Here is a 23566-nt window from a genome sequence, read left to right on the forward strand (position 1 = left end):
GTACTAGAGTGGGTTGCCACTGCCTTCTCCAGGGGATCTTCCCGACCCAGGGATCGAACCTGGGTCTCCCGCATTCCAGGCAAACGCTTTAACCTCTGAGCCACCAGGGATGCCCCTGTTTTAAACGCTCTTCAAGTACAAACTGTGGAGACAATGGTGGAGAACCCGAGCGTACCTTTTCTCATGAGTACACCAAAATCACAACTGCTGATCTGTCAATTTAAAAGGCTGGAATCTACAAAAAGATACTCTACAGTCAAAGACATAATGAGCCCCATACCAGGCTCCCCAGACCCGAGGTCCAGCATTAGGAGGAACCCCCACAGCTTTTGGCTTTGAAGGCCAGTAGGGCTTGGTCGCAGGAACCCCCAGGACTGAGGGAAAAGGAGATTTCACTCCAGGAGGGTGCACACAGGGCCCAGCACGTGACAAAAGCAGCAACCGCATACAAGATGGGTCAGATCTACCTGCTGGTCTTCACGGGTCCCCTGGGCAGGGGGGAGCAGCTGTGGCTCTCTGGGGTCATATAAGCTGGTGGCAGATGCAGCTGGGACCTATGTTAACTCCAGTTAGCAGCAGACATTTTTTCCATCTTTGGCTGTGAGACCTGGCCCCACCCGACAGCCTGCAGGATCCTATGCTGGGACTCACAGGCCAAACAACCCACAGGGCGGGAACAGAGCCCCACACCACTTTTAGACACGTCCCTGCCCACACGTCCCTGCCCACTAGAGGGCCAAGACCCAGCTCCACCCATGAGTGGGCGTGGACCAGCGCCTCCCACCAAGAAGCCTGAAACAAACCTCTAGACCAGCCTTGCCCACCAAGGGGCAAACACCAGAAGCAAGGCAAATAGCAATCACAGATCAGAACCAGGTCCTCGGCCTGGGTGACAAGAGGGAAACATACTGCTGGGACACAGAACATCTACAGAAGGCTGCTTCTTCAAGAAACGTTAACTATGCTATTACACAGATAAAAATGCAAACAGAAATTAAAAAATGAGACGGCCACACAGGAGGTTCCAGATGAAGGAACAAGATAAAATCCCCAAAGAACTTAGTGAAGTGGAGGTGGTCAGTGGCCAGCCTATCAGAAAGCGTTCAGAGTAACGGTTGTAATCCACGAACTTGGGAAATGGATGCACAGTGGGATTTCAAGAAGTTTTCAGCAGAGAAAATATACAGAGCAACCAAATAAAGAGCTCAAGACTCTAAGCACAAACTGTGGAACCAAAGAGCAATCTTTGTCCAAGGAAGCATGCCAATGTGCACTAACATTTTCATTTCCACAGATGTACGTGCAACTTTAACAAACGACAACATCCAAGCCATTCCACTTGACTTAAATCCTGGGTTGAGCCCCATTTAGCCCACATCCCCACCACTGCCTGTTTCCATCACTATGTGAGTGTTCAGCAATTATGTGTCTAGAAGGAAAAAAACTTTCGGTACCAGCAGTAGTTTTTAACACAATATAACAGCTTTCAAAAGTGGTATCCAATTTTTCATGGCAAACAGAAGGGGTAGAAGTGGGAAGTGACTCATTTTCTTGGGCTTCAAAATCACCATGGACAGTGACTGCAGCCATGAAATTGATACTTGGTCCATGGAAGGAAAACTATGGCAAACCTAGACAGCGTATTAAAAAAGCAGAGATTCCCCTTTGGCAGCAAAGGCCTGTTTTTTCCAGTAGTCATGTACAGATGTGAGAACTGGACCATAAAGAAGGCTGAGCACCAAAGAACTGACACTTTTGAATTGTGGTGCTGGAGAAGACTCTTCAGAGTCCACTGGACTGCAGGGAGTTCAAACCAATCAATCCTAGAGGAAACCAGCCCTGAATATTCATTGGTAGGACCAATGCTGAATGAAGCTGAAGTTCCACTACTTTGGCCATCTGATGTGAAGAGCCGACTCACTGGAAAAGACCTTGATGCTGGGAAAGACTGAAGGCAAAAGAAGAAGGGGGAGGCAGAGGATGAGATGGTTAGACAGCATCACTGACTCAATGGACATGAGTTGCAGAAACTCCGGGAGATAGTGAAAGACAGGGGAAGTCTGACATGCTGTAGTCCATGGAGTCGCAAAGAGCCGGACACAACTTAAGTGACTGAACAATTTTTAAAGCACCGAGACTGTCATTCAAGTAAGATGTACTGGGCAAAATCAGCTCTACTATAAGCACTTCACCGCCTCTTCAGTAAGCATTAAAGCAAAGCTGATTATTTTCCATAAAGCCAGGTGACACAGCTTGGACTGCATCAGCGTTCACAAGGGCATCTATTAAGCATCCCCTCCTAAAATAAAACCGAGGCCAACCCCTCCTCCTCTCTTGGCCAGCTGTCTGCCCCTTGCTCTTTCCTCGTCTGTAATCCCTGACTGTCCTAGTCCATCCCCTTTTGGCAAACGCAGGACAGCAGACTGCTTCTAGCTGCGTGGCCAATCATGAACTGGGCACCACTGCACTATTTTGGATTTGGGATCCTACTTGGAAATGAACCGATCAACATGATTGTAGTGTTCACCTCATCCCACCTCACCCCCTAAAGAGCCTGCAGGGTTGTCAATGAAAAAAAGCACACTGTTTAAGGGCTCAGGATCACAAACCTGAAAGGTTCCTAAGAAAGAGTTACCAGGAAGTGTGAGTGGCCTAGTCTGATGTTCTTATTGTACAGATGAGAATACTGGAGTCCAGAGATGTAACATGGACGTGCCCAAGGCTGTGATTATCCAGAGGCGGAAACTAAAATCATCCTCCAAACTCTTCCCACTACATCACAACCACCACAAAACCCTATTAAGAAAAAATGTCGAGTACATAGAAAAGGTCTCTCCACAGACTTTCAGACAGAATAAAGGCGATCTGTACAACGAGAAATGCCACTCAACAGACACCACTAAGTACCAAGGATCTTTATTCTTAGGTCTGATATTTAATCTGTGGCTGCAGATAATATGTCACTATTTAGAGAATAAAAGGTCCCATTATCTTCATTCAAGTCTTCAGCCACAAAGTTACACCTTATTCTCATACAAGATAAGGGTTGGTAGGGGATTAAGGAGGTACACTGAGGATAAAAGCGAAAGGGAACAAACACTTTTACAAGCATAGCGTCCCAGTTACCGTGAAGGTTACGTTTCAGGTTAATTTACAAAAGTAGTGACAGAACCATGATTTCAGTGAAAATCAACACGTTATACCTTTTAAAAAACCAGAAATACGTCAGGCAAGCATGCGAAATTCAGAGTATAAAAAAACGCAAGGGCTGGCTGCCCAAACAGGTATTTCCCTCAGAAAGAGGGATTTGAGAATGCTGCACAGAACCAAAGGAATTAGAAGCTGAATTAGCACACCCATTTCCTCAGTTTATATATGAGGCAAGTGGGCAGACATTAACTGGTAAAGCTTACTCAGCCAGATTAAGAATGTACAGACATCCAATTCCTGGTGCTATCCGCAACTACATGTATCTAAAATACAAGGAGGTAAATATCCAGAATACATCAAACCCACTGATTTAAAGAAAACACTTCAAGGGAGGGGGTGAAGTTGTTATTATAGCATAGCAGCACATTACACATATTTAAGAGATTAAATGGAAAGAAATAATCTCTTAATGCTCAGTTTTGATCAACACAAGTTTCCAGCCAACTTTCTGATGTAGAGCAAAACAAGTATATTCTTCAGTTTTCTTTTACATTTTTTGGGGCCTATCTTTCAAAACTGAGCACCGGGTATTTTTAATGGAAGTAATGGGATGTTATACATACATTCTAATCACATATTTTAAGAATAAACAAAATGCATATTTCAGTAATTCATAGTGTATTTATAAAATGAAAAGCTCTCTATCAAAATACACTTTCCACTGGGAAAAATAAATAAAACAGACAAATGGATCTACACAAAGTAAAAATTAACTTTGGTAGACTTCACTGTGGAGGACAGTCCATAACAAGCTTATCTGCCCTTACTCCCCCAGAGCCGGTCATCTTCTGAGTTAAGATTTTAAAAATATGTTTTAATTGAGATCATTATGTTGACATTTGTTTCTCATTCCACATCATCTTCAGCCAAGCTTTGAGCACTTACAATTCTCTGAAAGAGAAAATATTTATAAATTTATAAATACTTATAAATTTTTAAAAGTATAAGCATTTAATCAGGATTCTAAGTTCAACATAAAATGCTTTTTTGATCTCTGAATCAAATCTTGCTGAAGTTTATTCATATTGAAATGTCAATATTTAACACTTCATACACCGTTTTTATTTAAGAAAATAATCTGTCAGCCCCACCTCAAAATTCAAGTCAATAAAATAAAGGAAGCATAACACTGTTATGCTAGTCAATTTTTTAACTAAAATAAAGAATTTAAGATCTCTATTCACTCCCATATGAACTAAAAATAATGATTAGTGTTTTAGTGATCATTCTATCCTCCAAACATTTCCCTATTGGCCTGTAAATGGTCCGTCATTATACAAAGAAGGAATACAGTATTCCGAAATATTAGTATTTTGAAAATATTTCCACATAACATGGGACAAGTGAACTAAGTAAAAGAGGCCATTCTTACTGAGGAATTCAAGCTTCATCCTGAAATCATCCACATTTCAAAAGACATCATACTCAGGTCAATTTTCCACAAGCTCTATGCTATGCTAAAGTGAAAAGGTGAGTAATGTTAGAGGATTCTGACAACAGACTGGGAACCACATTCATTAGGATCAAAAAATAAAATAAAAAGAATCAAAATCCAGCTTCTTGCTCTTTCAATTCTTTCCTTTAAATCTCTGGGACCTTTTTCTTCTCAGTCTTTTCCCAATCCAGATGAGTAAAAGCTCAGTTTAAAGAATTAACCAGTCATTTTTATTAATTTTCAATTATATCAACCATGAAGACTCATTTAATAGACATCATATTTCCAAAAGTAGATTCAATGGGGCTCCTTGACTATTTAAAATGAATGGGATGCATTTTAATCAACTTCTAAGTTATGCTTAACCTACTGTATCAATGAGGATGTATCGAACAGCTCCAAACTCAAAGCCCAACTCGGCATTAGCAGACACTGAGGCCTTCAGATAAGTGAGGTCTGAGAGAGCCACAGGCCTTCAAGGGTCTGATTTCTAGGCTGTGCCACCTTGGCTCCTTTGTCCTCTGCCACTTAACTAAGGGGTCTCGCAAAAGAGGCGGCAGAAAGGTAGGTTTAGAAAGCAGCTGGAAGTGATCTCAATTTGGGGATCTGAACACCAAGGCCTGAGATTTAGCAGTAGAGAGACTTACTTCCAGTCATGCTCCTGGGCACGATTGCTGGATTTTATGCCCCTTTGTCTGGATGTTTTTCTATGAGTCGAGCACTGACATCTCTAGTACTGTTTTCATTATACGGAGGAGAGGCTTATGTCATCATGTTCAATAGGCTCATTTTTAAATGCCAAACTCTCAGATTCCACTCTCTTATGTAACAGTTCAAATCTTTACCTGACTAATTGTTGGGAGCTTAGTCAGAAGCATCTGGAACACTGGTGGTGGAAGAGTTTGTTGCAACACCTGCAGCAACTGCTGCGGCTGTCCACACACAGCAATCGCATTTGTCAGATGGTCCACACCCTTCTCATATTCACCTGCAAGATTTACATAAAAATGCTGTGTAACTGGAAAAGCCTTTGCCTTTAAAGTCTTCACTATATCTCCAAATGATAATGACCAAAAACATCATGCAGGTAAAAATCTAGAAAATACAGTATACTCATATAAGTAAGAAGCCACCAACAAGAATAAGTCAGATTAGATGTATGAAGGGACTCCAGTAACACTTTCAAAGGGGAAGAAATTAAGGTACAGAAATGTCTAAGTTTATTACTAGTTATATACTGAGTATTTCTCAAAGATTACTTAAGAGGGTGCTAACAATGAAACAACACTTTTTTACGAAGAGAGGACTGGAAGACTGGAGGACTGAGGTGGACAGGCCCAATTTCACTTTAAACCCCTTATACTATGGGAATATTACCACACGCAAGTAGACACCTGCTGCTGCTGCTAAGTCTCTTCAGTCGTGTCCGACTCTGTGTGACCCCAGAGACGGCAGCCCACCCGTCCCTGGGATTCTCCAGGCAAGAACACTGGAGTGGGTTGCCATTTCCTTCTCCAATGCATGAAAGTGAAAAGTGAAAGTGAAGTCGCTCAGTCGTGTCCGACTCTTAGTGACCCCGTGGACTGCAGCCCACCAGGCTCCTCCATCCGTGGGATTTTCCAGGCAGGAGTACTGGAGTGGGGTGCCATTGCCTTCTCCAAGTAGACACCTACAGGCCTTTAATCTCTTCTGAACCTAGTCATCACTGGCAGTTATCCTCTCTGCAGATCCAACCGCGAGCAATGCCTAAGAATCCTGTATATCCAGGAGACAATTATACAATGACAAAACCTCAAAAGCGGTCAACCTGTCATCTTGAGCTTCCTTCACATGGAATGTTGCTACAACTTTCATAAAACTTTTGCTGACTGGATGGCCAGATCTCAAGTGGTACCTTGAGAAACAGCATAGAAAGCAGCATATAATCCACTTAAGACATAACAGCGCAAGATCAAACCAAGTGTTACAAGATGAAAGTCAAAGTCACCATCCGCTCCTCTGCTGGGCAAATGCTCTCCCTTTCCTCAATGCCTAGGCCTTCTCTCTCAGGAAATTCAAGATGCAGCCTGAAGGAGACCTGAAAATGTTTCCCTGGTTTATCTCATGTTCTCCTACACTTGTTATACACAGTTTCACTGATTCTCTTATTCACCGAGTGTTGATCTTTCTAGGCTTGCTAAGCAATTTAATGTAGGGACTGGACCATTTTTAACTCTTTAGGTGAAAATGAACAAATTCTACTTATGTCAAAAAGTTATTTCTTAGGATTCTGGGTTGGTAAATATATCAAAGACTAGAAGGGTGGCACCCCCAGAGAAGGCATGAAAGTTCTCCACCCCCTAACCCTGTGCATCTCCTATAGCTGGTTACTCCTGAATAGTATTATTTATAATAAACCAGTAAACACAAAAGTTTTCCAACCCTGAGTATGAATGGGACCAAATAAGGGACTGGTAAATGAGGAGGAACTGCCTGCTACATAATATTTTTATTTAAACTACTCAAATTGAAGAAAGCTTTAATTCTACAAAGAAGTATTAAAAATGGAAAATGTAAGGCACAGGTCTTCCACATAGGACTGGACCTCCATCAGGGCCACAAGGGCTCCACTGACTTGGAAATTAAGATGCCACAATGGCCACTGAATCCTCGGGCCACTGAATTTACAGGAAACAGAGGAGCTCACAGTATTGTCTGAGAATATTAATTCTGATTATTAAATGGAAATAAATAGAGCTGCTACCAGAGTGGTATGTGTAGAGCACAGGGGGTCTTTGGCTGAGACACCTCCTAAAACTTCTGAACACACCGGAAACCGTTTATAAACAATCACAGCAATTTAGTGTAGAAATGAAACCATTTCCTCTCCACACTGCAGCCTTGATCCTACTCACTTATCCTGAGATACTGCTCAGTTATTACGGCTGAAGACACCTGCACGAGGGAGGCCGTGTCAAGCAGTGAGGCTCACTGCCTGAACTGCTTATGCTTTCTCATGGCTGCTGCTAAGTCGCTTCAGTCGTGCCTGACTCTGTGCGACCCCACAGACGGCAGCCCACCAGGCCCCGCCGCCCCTGGGATTCTCCAGGCAAGAATACTGGAGTGGGTTGCCATTTCCTCCTCCAATGCATGAAAGTGAAAAGTGAAAGAGAAGTCACTCAGTCATTTCCGACTCTTAGCGACCCCATGGACTGTAGCCTACCAGGCTCCTCCATCCATGTGATTTTCCAGGCAAGAGTACTGGAGTGGGGTGCCATTGCCTTCTCCGGCTTACCTTTCCCTAATTCTAACCTCAGGCTGGTTCAGTGGATTCCACCAGAATAAAGGCAGCTTGGCAGCTGAGTTACATAACTCTCGGGGTGTGCTAGGCTGAAATGTGGAATGTAAGCTTCAAATAAAGAACAAAAAACACTTCCCTATCCTTTCCTGACCCCCTCACTCCCCTCATGAGTTAACTGTTCTTGTCAATATAGATCTAACAGCTCAAGTCAAAGAGAAAGGGCCACAGTACGTGATCTCTAAGATAAGCAAGTAATTGGGAGAGCACTACAGTATCTTAGATAAATTTTTTTACATTATGTTTATTTTGGAGGCTAGAAGGAAAATTTGATAGTCATAAACTGACATCTTTATGAGTATAAACAAATACTGACAGTATCTTTGCATAAATTGAAACATTACAATCTCTATCCTTAGAAACAGATATACATGCTTCACTTTTCTTCCGATATTAAACCAATGAAATTATAGTCTCTCAAATGATCTTTATGAGGACTTAAGTGCTTTACTTTGCCCAATGATTACAAATCCACAAATGACCTGCATCATGTAGTTCAATAATGTCAAAATCTATTATAATACAACAGTGAGAATAAGAAAAACAAGTTAACACGTGATACCATTTCAACAGCAACTATTTCAAAGCTACTTTTGTGATAAAAGCTATTTTGACAATAAAAATATAAATGCATTTAAGACACTCAATTATTGAATGAATTATGGTTCTCAAATTTGAAAAATGATCATTTTAATTTCATAACAGTCATTTTTAAGACAGAATTCTTAATTCTATTGATGAACACACAAAGCACAAAGCCCAAAGCCTAAATTCTGGATCAGATTTAGATCACTGTTTCTGAAAATCATACGCCATAAACTGTGTAACCTGAACAGGTAAACTAACCTTCTCTGGGATGTATTCTATTAGCCATTCCTTCCTATAGGTACTGGGAAAGATCTGAAGAGCAGGTGAAGGAGTTGAGGAAATTACATTCCCAGATATTTCTCTCAGTTACTGTTTACATATTACAATTGACTATATTCTTCTAAACTACTTTAAAAGCAACCTCATTTGTAAAGATTACTTATTTTCCTTGCATTATTAAATGCCTCATATTATTAAAACCCTAATTCTGGAAATATTTAGAATATCCCTTTAAAAATTTTTTTGTATTAGCGTATAGCTGACTCACAACGTTGTGATTGCTCCAAGTGAACAGCGAAGGGGCTCAGTCACACAAACGTACGTGCTCATCCCCCAAACTCTCCTCCCATCCAGGCTGCCACATAGCATGAGCGGGGTTCCCTGTGCTATACAGTACGTTCTTGTCAGTTATCCATTTTTAACACAGCAGTGTGTACATGTCCAACCCAAACTCCCTAATTATCCTCCATCCCAGAAATTTTAAGAATATCTTTTTAAAAAATAGCCACACTGCACCAAAAAAGCCCCTTATTACCTATCTAGTTTCCTAGTCTTTCAATGACTATTAATTACCTTGAGCTAGTAATTCTTCACCAAGCTGTATTTCTTCTAGAAAGAATTTCTGAACGGCTTCAGCATCTTTAAGGTCAGGTAACTGTTTGAAAATAGAATATTTAGTAATTTTATATATATTTTATTTATATATATATTTTATATATCCCTGGTTTACTCCAGGGATATACACAATACAAAAAATTATGCCATTAAAAAAAACAGCTCATTATGAAAGCTGACAAAAAGAAATTTACTCTTCAACAACACTCAAGAATAGAAGTTTAATATCTACTTTAAAATATATGCAAGAAAAAAATCCTTTTTGATAAAACTGGTGTTTGAACAGTTCTTAGAAAGCTGTGAATCAAACCTCAAGTAAAAAGAGAGTACAGATGTATCTTTACCACAAAATACAAACATTAAAACTTACACTATTTTTTGATGGCCATTATCATAGATTTTTATATAACTATATTGAGGAATATATAACTGTATAATCATGATCTATTTGTTGGGCATTTGAGCTGCTTCTGATTTTTTTTTTTTTTTGCTATTTCAAACAAGCAGCTTTATTTAATTAACTTTGCCTTTCTGTGTTTTTGTTTTATGGCTTGTTATATATTACCAAATCAAATGATTATAATAAAGTCACCAGCTATATGCATTATCTTTGTAAAAAATGTAAACCAAGTATTTAAAAAGTCCCTTTTTATTTAAAAAACCTAGACTACTAATAGAAGTTTCTGGTTCTTGAGTATTATCATATACACTCTTATTACAGGTGTGTACAGTTATCAGACACCGTGCAATGCTACGTACACAGTATAGTGTACACACAACTATCACATGGGCCAGGAAACCAAAAAATTCACAGTCTCTTTACAACAGTGGTCTGGAACCAAACCAGAAATATCCTTAGAAAGAAAAGACTACTGAAACATAATGAATATATTAGATATTTCAGAAAGGTAGTTTGGATACAACAGGGAAACAAAGTGACTGCCTCCCAGTTTCATCTTGCTATTATCATATCCAGTCAGTTAGGTGTGTTAATTACTCAAATGTAACATTAATAGATCTAATTTTTTTCACTGCTTCAACTTGCTTTAAAAAGAACTACTACTGATCCAGTAGGTCCAAGTACTGGATATCCAGACGATGGAACTAATTTCAATTAAAAAAAAAAAAAAGCTATATGCTCAGTGATTAACATTTACCTATACATAAAGCAGAGACATTACTTTGCCAACAAAGGTTCGTCTAGTCAAGGCTATGGTTTTTCCTGTGGTCATGTATGGATGTGAGAGTTGGACTGTGAAGAAGGCTGAGCGTTTTTGAAGAAATTGAAGAATTGATGCTTTTGAACAAACTGTGGTGTTGGAGAAGACTCTTGAGAGTCCCTTGGACTGCAAGGAGATCCAACCAGTCCATTCTGAAGGAGATCAGCCCTGGGATTTCTTTGGAAGGAATGATGCTAAAGCTGAAACTCCAGTACTTTGGCCACCTCATGCGAAGAGCTGACTCATTGGAAAAGACTCTGATGCTGGGAGGGATTGGGGGCAGGAGGAGAAGGGGACGACAGAGGATGAGATGGCTGGATGGCATCACTGACTCGATGGACGTTGAGTCTGAGTGAACTCTGGGAGTTGGTGATGGACAGGGAGGCCTGGCGTGCTGCAATTCATGGGGTTGCCAAGAGTCGGACACGACTGAGCTACTGATCTGATCTGAATGTTCTTTATAAAATAAATCTATGTAGTCTTTAAAAATAATCATGACCATAGGATCTATGAAAAGGAAAAAAATGAATAAGACTCATGTCTACATTTACATATTACAAGGTAAAAATCTGACAGGCAGTGGGATTGTGGATCAGTGGGTGTGAATAATCTTATGTAACTTTCAAAATGAGTTAACATGGTTCTTCTACAGGAATTAGTAATAAATGTTTTGTTATTTTGGAGCAGCTTAGTGAAAAAGTTTTAACTTTTTAAAGGTAAGTGTCTTCACAGCCTATCATCTTACCACCCTCAAACACTGTTCGCACGTAAGTTGTCTGCTATGAGGCTGACAAAGGGGAAATAAGGAAGGACTGAAAAATCTGCAGGGGAACAGAGCTAATAACTGTTCTTACAAAGAAATTCTATTTTAAAACATAAAATCAGTGTCTGATACCAATTAGCTTTCTCAAAATATACATTTGAAGTAGACTATAAAAAAAGATTATTACCTTGGAAAGCCCAGCTCTCTCCTTGGCAAGCTTCTGTTTCTTTCTTCCTGCAAGAAAGGGAATATTTTCATTTTATTATTATTAAAATGGGAATCAAAAGAAGTGTAATTGCTGTGGTACTCATTCTATTTGCAAAACATGACCAACTCAGGCTTTTTTTCTTGTGATTTGTCAGGGTCATAAAAATAGTTCAGATCAGCTACCAGCAGTGGGACATTCCTGGACAGAAGCTTTGTCCTTCCCTCTGGGGTACCAGGATCGACAGTTTGCAAAATGGAGATAATTAAGAGACTCAGCTGTTGGAACCATCCTAAGTAGAGCAAGTCTCTCTCCCCCACCTCCAACCTACATAGGACAGGACACATGACCAAGAATCAAGCCTCTGTTGTTATGATGGAATTTTACTACTGAAATATAACTGACTCTGTCTTTACTAAACTTTGAAAACTCTCTGGCATTATTAAATAAGAAAAGAATTAAAAAAAAACAGCATTTGAAAAAGCTTTCTTGAGAAAAAAAGCACAGTATTTATGCATTTGGCAAAAATAAGAGCAAAGAAAGGCAGCACTCAAATAATTACTGCCAGTTAAAGGGAAAAAACCCTCGCCCTACAGTCTGTAGGTTGTTTTTGTTTTTGACATGAAATAGTAATAGTACAAACTCAGGAGTAAGTGACATTGTTTAAATCATAATTAGTCAACCTTTTAAAATCAAATTAGTAGGACACTAACAATATTTTAAGCTGCTGTTTAATTGCATGGGCTTCCCTGGTAGCTCAGCAGGTAAAGAATCTACCTGTAATGCAGGAGACCCTGGTTCCATTCCTGGGTCAGGAAGATGCCCTGGAGAAGGGATAGGCTACCCACTAGAGTATTCTTGGGCTTCCCTGGTGGCTCAGCTGGTAAAGAATCTGCCTGCAATGCCGGAGACCTGGGTCCAATCCGTGGGTTGGGAAGAACCCCTGGAGAAGGGAAAGGCTATCAACTCCAGTATTCTGGCCTGGAGAATTCCATGGAATGTATAGCTCATGGGGCTGCCGAGAGTCAGATAAGACTGAGAAAGGGGGCTTCCCTAGTAGCTCAGCTGGTAAAGAATCTGCCTGCAATGCAGAAGATCCTGGTTCAAATCCTGGGTTGGGAAGATCCACTGGAAAAAGGAATAGGCTACCCATTCCAGTATTCTTGGGATTCCCTGGTGTCTCACCTGGCAAAGAATCTGCCTGCAATGTGGGAAACCTGGGTTCGATCCTTGGGTTGGGAAGATCCCCCAGAGAAGGGAATGGCTACCCACTCCAGTATTCTGACCTAGAGAATTCCATGGGCTGGAGAACTCCATGGGGTAGCAAAGAGTCGGACACAACTGAGTGGCTTTCACTTTAATTGTACACTCCATGAGAAACGGTGCTGGCACAAGGAAGCTTGGGTTTCCTTTATACCCCAGATCTTCCACTGACTAGCAGTGTGACCTTGGGCAAGTCACGGTTCACTTGCTATGCCTCTCTTTCTCCTTATGTAAACCTGGCTTAAGAACAATACCTGCTTCACCGAGTTGATATGAGGATTAAATGAGTTACTGTATTTTCAGTGCCTGGTTGGCACTATTGAGATATAAGCACTCAGGAGTGAGCTCAACAGCAACCAACTCCTCAGCTAAGGAGTTGCACTATGCTAAGTAGTTAAGTTAGTTTCATTGACCAGTAAAAATTACCAAAGGCACCAGGTGGCTAAGAAAGCTAAAGCTCTAATACTTATTACTGGGTCAGCAAATAAATATCAACTCTCAAAAGATCAGGCATGCTTTATTACTGTGAGAAACAAAAGTCATAAAACAAGCAAATGTCCTCTTAAAACCTTAAAGCATTCTATAAATCCAATTTTCAATGCATGAGTAGAGAGGCGGTGACCTAAGTGCACACAAATGGTTAATTTACTCTGGTCAGGGAACCTTTTCTAACTTGCATTTACAAACTAGGCTTACTACCAGTATCTCTAGCCAATTCTAGCCCCCTGATTACATAAAGTGCTACAACTCTAAGGCCTTAGCACTTTCAAAAATATATAAAGCTGATCTTACTATTAATTTGAAGACTGCCTATTTTTCCCAACTACCTTTCTTAGGTGTTCATCATTAGGCAACTGTGGAGAAACAGAATATATAGCCTCAATTAAGGTTCAGCTCTCTTTTGGCAGAATGACACCAGACTATATTACCTAGTTATTAAAAGATCATGATACAGACGTGCTGGGAAGAGGACTAGGCTTGGACATGGACACTTGAGGTTAAGATAAGCACTCGTTTTAGATTCAAGAGAGGCACTATCCTACATGTTACTAATTAGCTTATTTATCCTCACAGCAACAGGAGGACAGGTACTGGTATCACCACCATGTTATCACAGAGATAATTTACCAGATCACAACTAATGGGTGGTGGAGTGGCAACCCAAACACTCAGGCAGCAGAACTTCACTCAAACATCACTCTACACTGCAGAGAAGTGAAGATACGCCCATCAATATAAAAGGTATCTCAGAAATAAACCCGGCAAGTTTGTGGAATAAACTGAGATATACAATTTGCTTCGTCAAAATTTGCAAAAAATGACAAAAGTGATAATAGTACAAAGAAGCCTGATTTTCAAACATATATATACATGGTTTTTTAATGGAGTGGAGAACATATGGTTGTTGTTGAATGTTTGGTAGTTACCAAATTTTAAGCTTGCTTAGCTGCTTTAAATTTATAGCAATAACATTAAAATTCTCACTTTACTTTTGTAAGACAACTAACTTGTTACATTAACTTATTTATCAAATAGTGTCTCTGACAAACAGGCAGATAACAGACTGAAAAATCAAGGAGCTACTACATATTCAATCAGCAGACTGACACAATATTTACTAGAAATCAGTCCAAAGTGTCTGTGCGTAAACCTAACAAGTTAAAACCGACTAAAAAAATACACATAAAATGCAAAAAGTCCCGAATCTAAAGCAATCATTTAAATTAGATTACTTATTTTAAAATGAATCATTTCATTCAGTGCTGTAAAATAAAAAACATCTGTAGTTGGTACTTTTTAGGTTAATTTTCATTTATTAATGATTATTTAGATAAAAATTATGCTGTAGGAGTTTCTGGTAATCTCACATTAATGAAGGCAAGAAAAAAATTGAATAAATTAGTCTTGATTTAACTTCAAACCTATTTTAAACAGCCTAATTCTCTTTTCCTAAAAACAAAACCAAAGAACCTTCAGAAGCACTGATTTGAAAAACTCTGCCCTTTTATTACAGATGTCAGTCAATTCAGTGGCTCAGTCCAACTCTGAGACCCCATGAACTGCAGCACACCAGGCTTCCCTGTCCATCACCAACTCCCAGAGCTTGCTCAAACTCATGTCTATCTAGTTGGTGATGCCATCTAACCATCTCATCCTCTGTCCTCCTCTTCTCCTTTCTTCAATATTTCCCAGCATCAGGGTCTTTTCCCACGAGTCAGTTCTTCGCATCAGGTGGCCAAAGTATTGGAGCTTTAGCTTCAGCATCAGTTCTTCCAATGAAGGTAGGGTGTATAAGCCCCATCACAGAGCCACTGAGCAGACAACCCACAAACTGGAGAACAATTATACCAAAGAAGCTCTTGCACTGTTGTGAAAGTTCTAGGGTCTACAACAGATTTCCCAATGTGGGGATCCTGCAAAGGAACTGAGAACCCCCAGCGAATTAAGACTCTGGAAGCCAGTGGGATTTGATTACAGAACTTCCACACCACTGGGGAAACAGACTTTTGGAAGGCACAAACAAAACCCTGTGCTTGCCAGGACCCAGGAGAAAGGAGCAGTAACCCCACAAGCCAGACTTGCCCGAGTGTCCAGTCTTCCACGGAGGCGTGGCCTGCTGTGGGGTCAGGGTACTGAATACAACAGTCCTGGCATAAGACCTTTTGAAGGAGGTCGTCATTATCCCTATCATATGTCAAACTACCTGGAGGGAACACAGCCCCACTCATCAACAGAAAATTGGATTAAAGATTTACTGAACAAGACCCAGATTCCCCCCAGTTAGTCTCTCTCATCAGGAAGCTTCCACAAGCCTTTTATCCTTATCTAGAGGGCAGACAGAATGGAAACCACAATTACAGAAAACTAACCAAACTGATCTTGCAATAAACTGTGGATCACAGCCTTGTCCAACTCAACGAAACTATAAGCCACAGGGCCATGGTAGTGTTTTGACAAAATGTGGTCCACTGGAGAAGGAAATGGGAAACCACTTCAGTATTCTTGCCTTGAGAACCCCATGAACAGTATTACAGATATAAATATTCTACTAGAAATTAAGCTAAGAAAATGAAAAATTAACTAAACTGATATCAATTACACCCCACAAATACAAAACACCCTCAAGTTCTTAAAATCAGTCAACCATACAGACTTTAAAAAGACTTCAAAATTACTCTGAGCAAGTTTTACTTGCTAAAGAAAATACAAAATAACAATTATATTCATAAACAATCTTTCAGTTCAGTTCAATTGCTCAGTCGTGTCGGACTCTTTGCGACCCCATGAATCACAGCATGCCAGGCCTCCCTGTCCATCACCAACTCCCAGAGTCTATTCAAACTCATGTCCACGAGTCAGTGATGCCATCCAGCCATTTCATCCTCTGTCATCCCCTTCTCCTGCCCCCAATCCCTCCCAGCATCAGAGTCTTTTCCAATGAGTCAACTCTTTGCATGAGGTGGCCAAAGTATTGGAGTTTCAGCTTTAGCATCAGTCCTTCCAATGAACACCCAGGACTTTGGCATTCATCAATTACCATGTGTCAGGTATTATACTAAATTCTACATTATAATGTTTTACCAAAAAAAAAGGAAACTAAAGCTTGAAATTTGTTGCCCAAGGTTATTCAGCTACTAATTCAAGCCTGACCCTTAAGTCATTAGGCTACTACTGAAACTAGAAATTAATTTATGGAAGACAAAAAAAAAAAAAAAAAACCAACTGTGAAAATAACAGATTTCTCAGTTTGTTCAAAATGACAGCTTTTTCTTATTTCTTCAACCAAAAATGAGTTTTCTCAAGGTTTTCAACAATAGGATTGCAGCGATTCCAAAGGAAGGGTTAATCCATTCTTTACAGAGATCTACTTCCACACCACCACTGCCCAACTATTTCTTGGAAGCTACAGGAAAATGATAAAAATTCCAGTAATTACATTTACAGCAGGAATTTATAGGATCTTCTCCATGTCAAGAATGGTGGTGAGCACATCAAACACTTTAATCTTCACAAAACCAACAAGAGGCAATACCTGATTTTGCAAGCTAAGAAAATTAAGACTCAGAAAACCCAAGATCATACTGCTAATCTGTGACTAACCTGGGTCAGGAAACTCAGTGTCTGAATTCAAAGCAGCATTATTTCCATTAGTCTACCTAACCATAAATAAAAAAATTACCTCTATATCCCTTTATTCCTGAGACACAAGAGAGCCAGAATCAGATATCATATTGCAGATGGTGTAAGAGCGGCAGTTTCCAGTAAGGTAGTCCCAGCCACGTGTGACCCAAGTACACGTGAAACGCTAATCACTTCGTATTTTTCTGGGCTTTAGTAACTTACCTATACATTCTAGTTTCAGGAACTATTCTGACTGAGCAACCTAGGTAGATTACAAAATTATTTCTTAATGCAACAAATTTGCTCTTCCGTTGCTGCGAACGAGCATACCTCCGAAATTCAAATATCACGAAAGGTTTTGTCGACACGATTTCCTTCTTGTAAATCTCTTTTAAAAGATGTCGCAGGTATGAAATAAGACTGAGCCACAGGAAACGTGCAGCCTTTTGGACGCCCCTGCGATTTCTATAGCATTCACTCATATCTTGGAAGCCTTTACAGTGGAGCTACCAAGAGGGTTTAAGAATGCATGCAACCTTATCGTTTGAGAATGATACTGAGCTGGATTTGCAGGTTCAGTCTAAGTACAAATTCATAAAATACAAAAAACACACAAAAAACCCGACTTTCGAGTTCGGAAGAGGTGAAAAAAGATAAACAGCAAAAAAGAGCCACAACCCCCTAAATTATAATACAAACGAATCTGCACTTACACGGTACATGTTTAGGGAAAACAAAGTGGGAAAAATCGTTCCTCCAAAATGGAGGGACGCGTTCGTTGGCACATGGGCCGGGAGCAACCCTGGGAGCGGCGCCATCACCTTTCTCTGGCGTGTGCGCTCAGGGCCCCCGACCCTGCAGCACGACGCGGCCGCCCAGCACGCGGCGTGTCGGCCGGCGCGAAGCAGGGGACGAGGGCGCCGCGGGGGGAGGGGGAGGGAGGCCCAGGGAACCGGAGACCCACTCACGTTCTCGCAGCCTGTTCTTGAAGTTGGGGTCACTCCGTCTCTTGCGGTCGAAGTAAATGCAGTAACCAATGAAAAGAGCCCCACACACGCCGGCGGCGATGGCGCTGTTCCGGCCCACCATCTTCTCTCCACCGAGGAGCCGGGTCGGCTGCGGCGGGGCCCGCAAAGAAGCCGTTGACCGCGAAGCCTCGGATCCGAGTGCGCGGCTCAGTCCAGACGCCCGCCGCCCGCCGCGAGGGACGCGGAAAGGCGGAACATGCGTCACTTCCGGCCCCCGTCGCCGAGGCCCCCGGGGATGTCCGCTACAGTGCCTGAGCGGAGGCACCCGCACCGCCTCTGCGCCTGCACAGGTCCTAAGCCCCCCTGTTCGCTTCGGAGTCGAGATTTTGCGCGAGGTCGCGCACGTCCTTAGGAGCTTATGAGCTTGATGTAATGAGGGCGGCACGTGGCCGTCGTGCGCACAATCCCAAGTGTGTGTAGCTGACTTTCTTGCTTGTGTCAAAGATGGAAGGTCACTGACCACAAATGCTTCATCTTTTTATGTTACACAGGCACCCTGTAACTCTTGTTTGAATTCAGTTTCATTTGGTTTTCAAACTCAGTCACAGTCCGTTTTGCAGCAAGGACCATAATCTAGTGATTCGATTTCAAAAGATTGTTACGGTATAGTCTCAGGAGTGGAAGAAAATTAAATGGAGCGATTCCTGGAAAAGGATAACGGGTAAGAGACACAATGGAAAAAAAAATAGTAAATGCTGAGTTGTCAAGTTGTACCCACTGAAGACGTATGTATTTTAAATTTGAAAAGACATAGACGGAATCCTCTGAAACCTTTGGAGTGATAGGAATGTTTATTATAGACTGTAGTGTCCTGACAGTTTATGCTAAAGAGATGGTTCATGATGGGGCTGCCCAGCAATACCTGAAAGACCAGGGTTGTGATTAGAGGGTTGGGACTTTGATCTGGGTGGTATCAGCCCTATTTCTGGGGGAAAGAAGGGAAGGAGGCTGGAGAATAATTTCATGTAGTTCAACTTCATGACCTACATAATTGAAGTGAAGTTGCTCAGTCGTGTCCCACTCTTTGCGACCCCATGGACTGTAGGCTACCAGGTTCCACCGTCCAAGGGATTTTCCAGGCAAGAATACTGGAGTGGGTTGCCATTTTCTTCTCCAGGAGATCTTCCCGACCCAAGGATTGAACCCGGATCTCCCGCATTGTAGGCAGACGCTTTACCGTCTGAGTCACCATGACCTCCATAGGGAAGCCCAATGAAGGCTCTGGACACCAAAGCATGTGCACTTCCGAGGTTGGCAGTACTCTGTCTATTTAGGAATCAATGTGCCATGTACACGGAGGGTGAGGTGTTCTGTCTTCTGGGAGGTGTTCAGGGAGGGAACAACAGCAGCTTTGAATTTGGGACTCTCCCACACCATTCCCTTGTGTGTGCTTCTCTCCCTTTGGCTGGTTTTGTTCTTTTTTGGCTGCACAGCAAGGCTTGTGAAATCTTAGTTCCCTGACCAAAGGCTGAACCCTGGACTAAAGCGGTGGAAGTGCTGAGTCCTAACCACTGGACTACCAGGGAATTCCCTGGATGCATTTTATTTATATCCTTTTGCTGTAATTAAACTGTAATCATAACGTTCTTGAGTTCTGTGATTCCTTATGGTGAACCTGAGAGGTAGTAGGAACCTCCAAAATACTAGCTGGCTGGTCAGAAGAGTGGCCTGGAGACACATCTCCCCCCATATTTGTGACTGGTGTATTCTCATACAGCAATCTTGTCATACAGCAATCCTGTCCCCATAACACCAAGTCTGGCTCGACTCTAGGGTAGATGGTGTCAAGTTATTGCAGGGTACTTATGGAAACATTTAGCTGACATTCCTAACCTAGTCCAAGAGCTTGGGAAAGCCCTTTTGCTTGAGTGATAATGAAGCTGTGCATGTGTGCGTGCTAAGTCACTTCGGTCATGTCTGACTCTCTGTGACCACATGAACCCTCCAGGCTCCTCTGTCTATGGGATTCTCCAGGCAAAGAAAGAGTACTGGACTGAGCTGCCATGCCCTCCTCCGAGGGATCTTCTGGACCCAGGGATTGAACCTGAGTCTCTTATGCCTCTTGCATTGGCAGGCTGTTTTTTTACCACTTGTGCCACCCGGGAACCTGAGATCCTATAAGACTGGAAATCTGATCAAAGGTACATGTACATTGCCCGGACTGGGGTGAGATGTGAAGGTGCATATGTATCACAGCAAAGCAAATGACTGATATCAGGGGATTGCACACAACAGAAAAAAAGCTTTTCCTTATATCATGCACACATACAGATTCTTCCTAGCCTTAACAGTGCACCTCTATCCGTTGATAGAGGTATGTCCTGAGCCACAGGTGGAACAGAGAAGACTTGTAAGGCCACACAGATGACCTGAGGCCTAGAACTTGACCCGGGGCAATCTGAAACTATGTGTCGGTTACCTTATGACACTAAGGAAAGAACATGCTGTTCTTTCTGTTGTGCATTGCAGAATGCCATGTAAGTGGGAGGTGATTGCTATAAGATAAATCAAGCAACCTGTTGATACAAAGAACAGTTAGTGCAACTCCTGTGCCTCTGAATCTCTCAACCACTCTACAGTTATTCATTTTTTTTTTCACTTGTAAACCATCTATAAGCATAGAATCCTCAAACAGAAACAGACTGTAAATCCCTGAGGCATGTTGCTTGTAAGCGGTATCGTTTCGGGCCGTGGACTGATAGTGGATCATCACCAGTGTCGTAAACAGAATGAAAAGTACCAGAGGGCAGCATGGGTAGTAAGGACTGATATGGTCATGTGAGACTTGTGTGTCAGATAAATATACCTATGTCTGTACTGATCACAGTGAAAAATTAAAGACTATCACAGATCATAGTCAAAAAAGTGGGAAACCACTGATCTAGTCCAAGCCCCTTATTTTCCCAGTCAAGATATTTAGATAAACAGGTTGAGGTTTGTCCAAGGTCATGCATATACAGCCAGAGAACTGGGTCAAGGATCAGATGTCCCTACACCCTAGTCCAGGGCTCCTTACATGAAAACCTAAAGACCAACACTCTATGTTAAGGACACTGAAATTATATCAATTTATATACACTAAAAAGCATATACAATAAAATATATAAAGAAAATATAGTGCAATTAAAGAGCTAAGTGTATGTAGTCTACAGATAAGGCATCATTATATAAATTTAACTGAAAATATATGCAGAAATGTTCAAGAGCTATCAAGGGATAAATATTAACTGAACCATACTTAAGAAAAACAAGCAAACTTCCCTAATGGTCCAGTGGCTAAGACTCAGCACTCCAATGAACAGGGAACCCAGGTTCAATCCCTGGTCAGGAAACTAGATCCCACAAGCCACAACTAAGATCTGGCACCATCAAATAAATAAACATTGAAAAACAAGGTTCAAGGTGCCATAGAAGATCCTAAGCATAAAATATCCAGTCTTTGGATACATGAAAATGGAGCTCTTTCTGCTTTCTACAGAGCTACATTTTAAACACCTATTTAGGTTTTCCTTGTGCAATGCCTGACAGTATTTTCAAAATGAGTAATAACTCACTGTCCGCCAAGTCCCTTACCCACCTGTAAGTAATCAGTTGCATGTATCACAGATGAGCCTGCCTCAGATCAGTCCCCCTGGCTCAAGCCCACTCCTTTCTCCAGGACACAGCTTCAGCTTGCTAAGTCTTGTGAGCAGGGGCACCAGCTATATGTTGTAAGGGTAAATCTCAACGGAATGCACTTTGTGACTTCAGTACCATACTTCTTTTTCAGAAAATTGTTTCCATGACTTTTTTAAACTTATTTTTTGGCCTGCATGTGTGGCGTGTAGTCTTGGTTCCCTGACCAGGGGTCAAAACCTGCGCCCCCAGAATTGGAAGGTGGTCTTAACCACTGGACCGCTGGTTTTTGTTGTTTTTTTAGTCACTAAAGTCAAGTCTGACTCTTCGAGACCCCAACTGTAGCACACCAGGCTCCTCTGTCCTCCACTATCTCCCAGAGTTTGCTCCGATTCATGTCCACTGAGTCAGTGATGCTGTCTAACCATCTCATCCTCTGCCACCCCCTTCTCCTCTTGGCCTTCTACCTTTCCCAGCATCTGAGTCTTTTCCAATGAGTCAGCTCTTCACATCAGATGGCTTCCAGTTCAGAAAGTGAAAAGTTAAAGTGTTAGTTGCTCAGTCATGTCTGACTCTGCAATGCCAAGGACTGTAGCCCACCAGGCTCCTCTGCCCTGGGATTCTCCAGGCAAGAATACAGGAATGGGTAGCCATTCCCCTCTCCAGGGGATCTTCCCCACCCAAGGATCAAAACCAGGTCTCCCTACTGCAGGCAGATTCTTTACCTTGACACCAAGGAAGTCCAACAGTCCTTGGGAAGTCCCTAAATATGGTTTTTTAAAAATAGTTTCATTCTATTGGGTGACATTAAGTATCACAAGTTTCCCTGGGAGAATATTCTTCAAATTAAGAACCCGCCTGCCAATGCAGGGGAACACGGGTTTGATCCCTGCTCCAGGCTGATTCCACACGTTGTGGGGCAACTAATCCCCTGCACCACAACTACTGAGTCCATGCGCCCTTTAGCCTGCGCACCACAACCCCCTTGCTGCAACTAGAGAAAAGACCAGGACTCGGTGCAGCCAAAAATATATAAATAAAATTTAAAAAAAAATTGAAAAGTAAAAATCTGCCTTATAGCAAATTTACCAAGGACTGCAATAACCAATCTAATCACCAATTAAGAATAAGAAATCAGACCTACATTTGATATAAAATTCCTGTTTAGTTATTAGGTTGATGAAATAAAATTAAAACCTAGAACTCCACTTACCATAAGTACAAAAGAAAGGAAGAAAAATGACTAGCTATCATATACCAGCCCTCAAAACTTTACTTCTTAGGGATTATCATTTGACCTCAGATCAATCAGTATTCCCACTTTTATTTAGATATTTTGTCTAGGTACAATAAGTATTAAGGTTGTTTCATTTTTCTTTAAATTTACTCAATTTTAAATTTAGTCTCATCCCAAGTAATTCTTTGGATGGAGGAGCCTGGTGGGCTGCAGTCCATGGGGTCGCTACAAGTCTGACACGACTGAGCGACTTCACTTTCACTTTTCACTTTCATGCATTGGAGAAGGAAACGGCAACCCACTCCAGTCTTCTTGCCTGGAGAATCCCAGGGGCGGGAGAGCTTGGTGGGCTGCCGTCTATGGGGTCACACAGAGTTGGACACGACTGAAGCAACTTAGTAACAATAGCAACAAGTAATTCTTAAAAATGAGAGGTATATTTGCAACATATGGCAAAATAATACATAACCACTAAAATTCTAAATGTTCACCCTACACTTAAAATCATCTCTCATACAATCAGCGGTATTACATGATGACTGAACTGCCTACATCTTAAAAATAGTTGCTTCAAAGGTAATATTACAACATGAATAACTGAAAAAGTGTCCATGTTTCACATATATAAAAAATTCTGAAACTCAGTACA

The 23566-nt window shown here is 41.5% G+C and overlaps 1 protein-coding gene and 1 non-coding gene across 2 annotated transcripts; both read right to left on the reverse strand.

Annotated features, from left to right (window-relative positions):
• Positions 1-2900: 2900 nt before the first annotated feature.
• On the reverse strand, positions 2901-18275 carry TOMM20 (translocase of outer mitochondrial membrane 20). Its single transcript, XM_006075481.4, has 5 exons — positions 18006-18275; positions 11635-11681; positions 9423-9504; positions 5491-5633; positions 2901-4101 (listed from the first exon to the last, which is right to left on the reverse strand). Exons 1-5 carry the CDS (start codon positions 18124-18126, stop codon positions 4057-4059), a joined length of 438 nt encoding a protein of 145 aa, XP_006075543.1. The 5' UTR covers positions 18127-18275; the 3' UTR covers positions 2901-4056.
• LOC112584808 lies at positions 17434-17568 on the reverse strand. Its single transcript, XR_003109206.1, has one exon. It is a non-coding gene; the product is annotated as a small nucleolar RNA SNORA14 (small nucleolar RNA).
• Positions 18276-23566: the final 5291 nt, after the last annotated feature.

The sequence above is a fragment of the Bubalus bubalis genome, chromosome 4, assembly GCF_019923935.1.
Source record: "Bubalus bubalis isolate 160015118507 breed Murrah chromosome 4, NDDB_SH_1, whole genome shotgun sequence".
Taxonomy (NCBI): domain Eukaryota; kingdom Metazoa; phylum Chordata; class Mammalia; order Artiodactyla; family Bovidae; genus Bubalus; species Bubalus bubalis.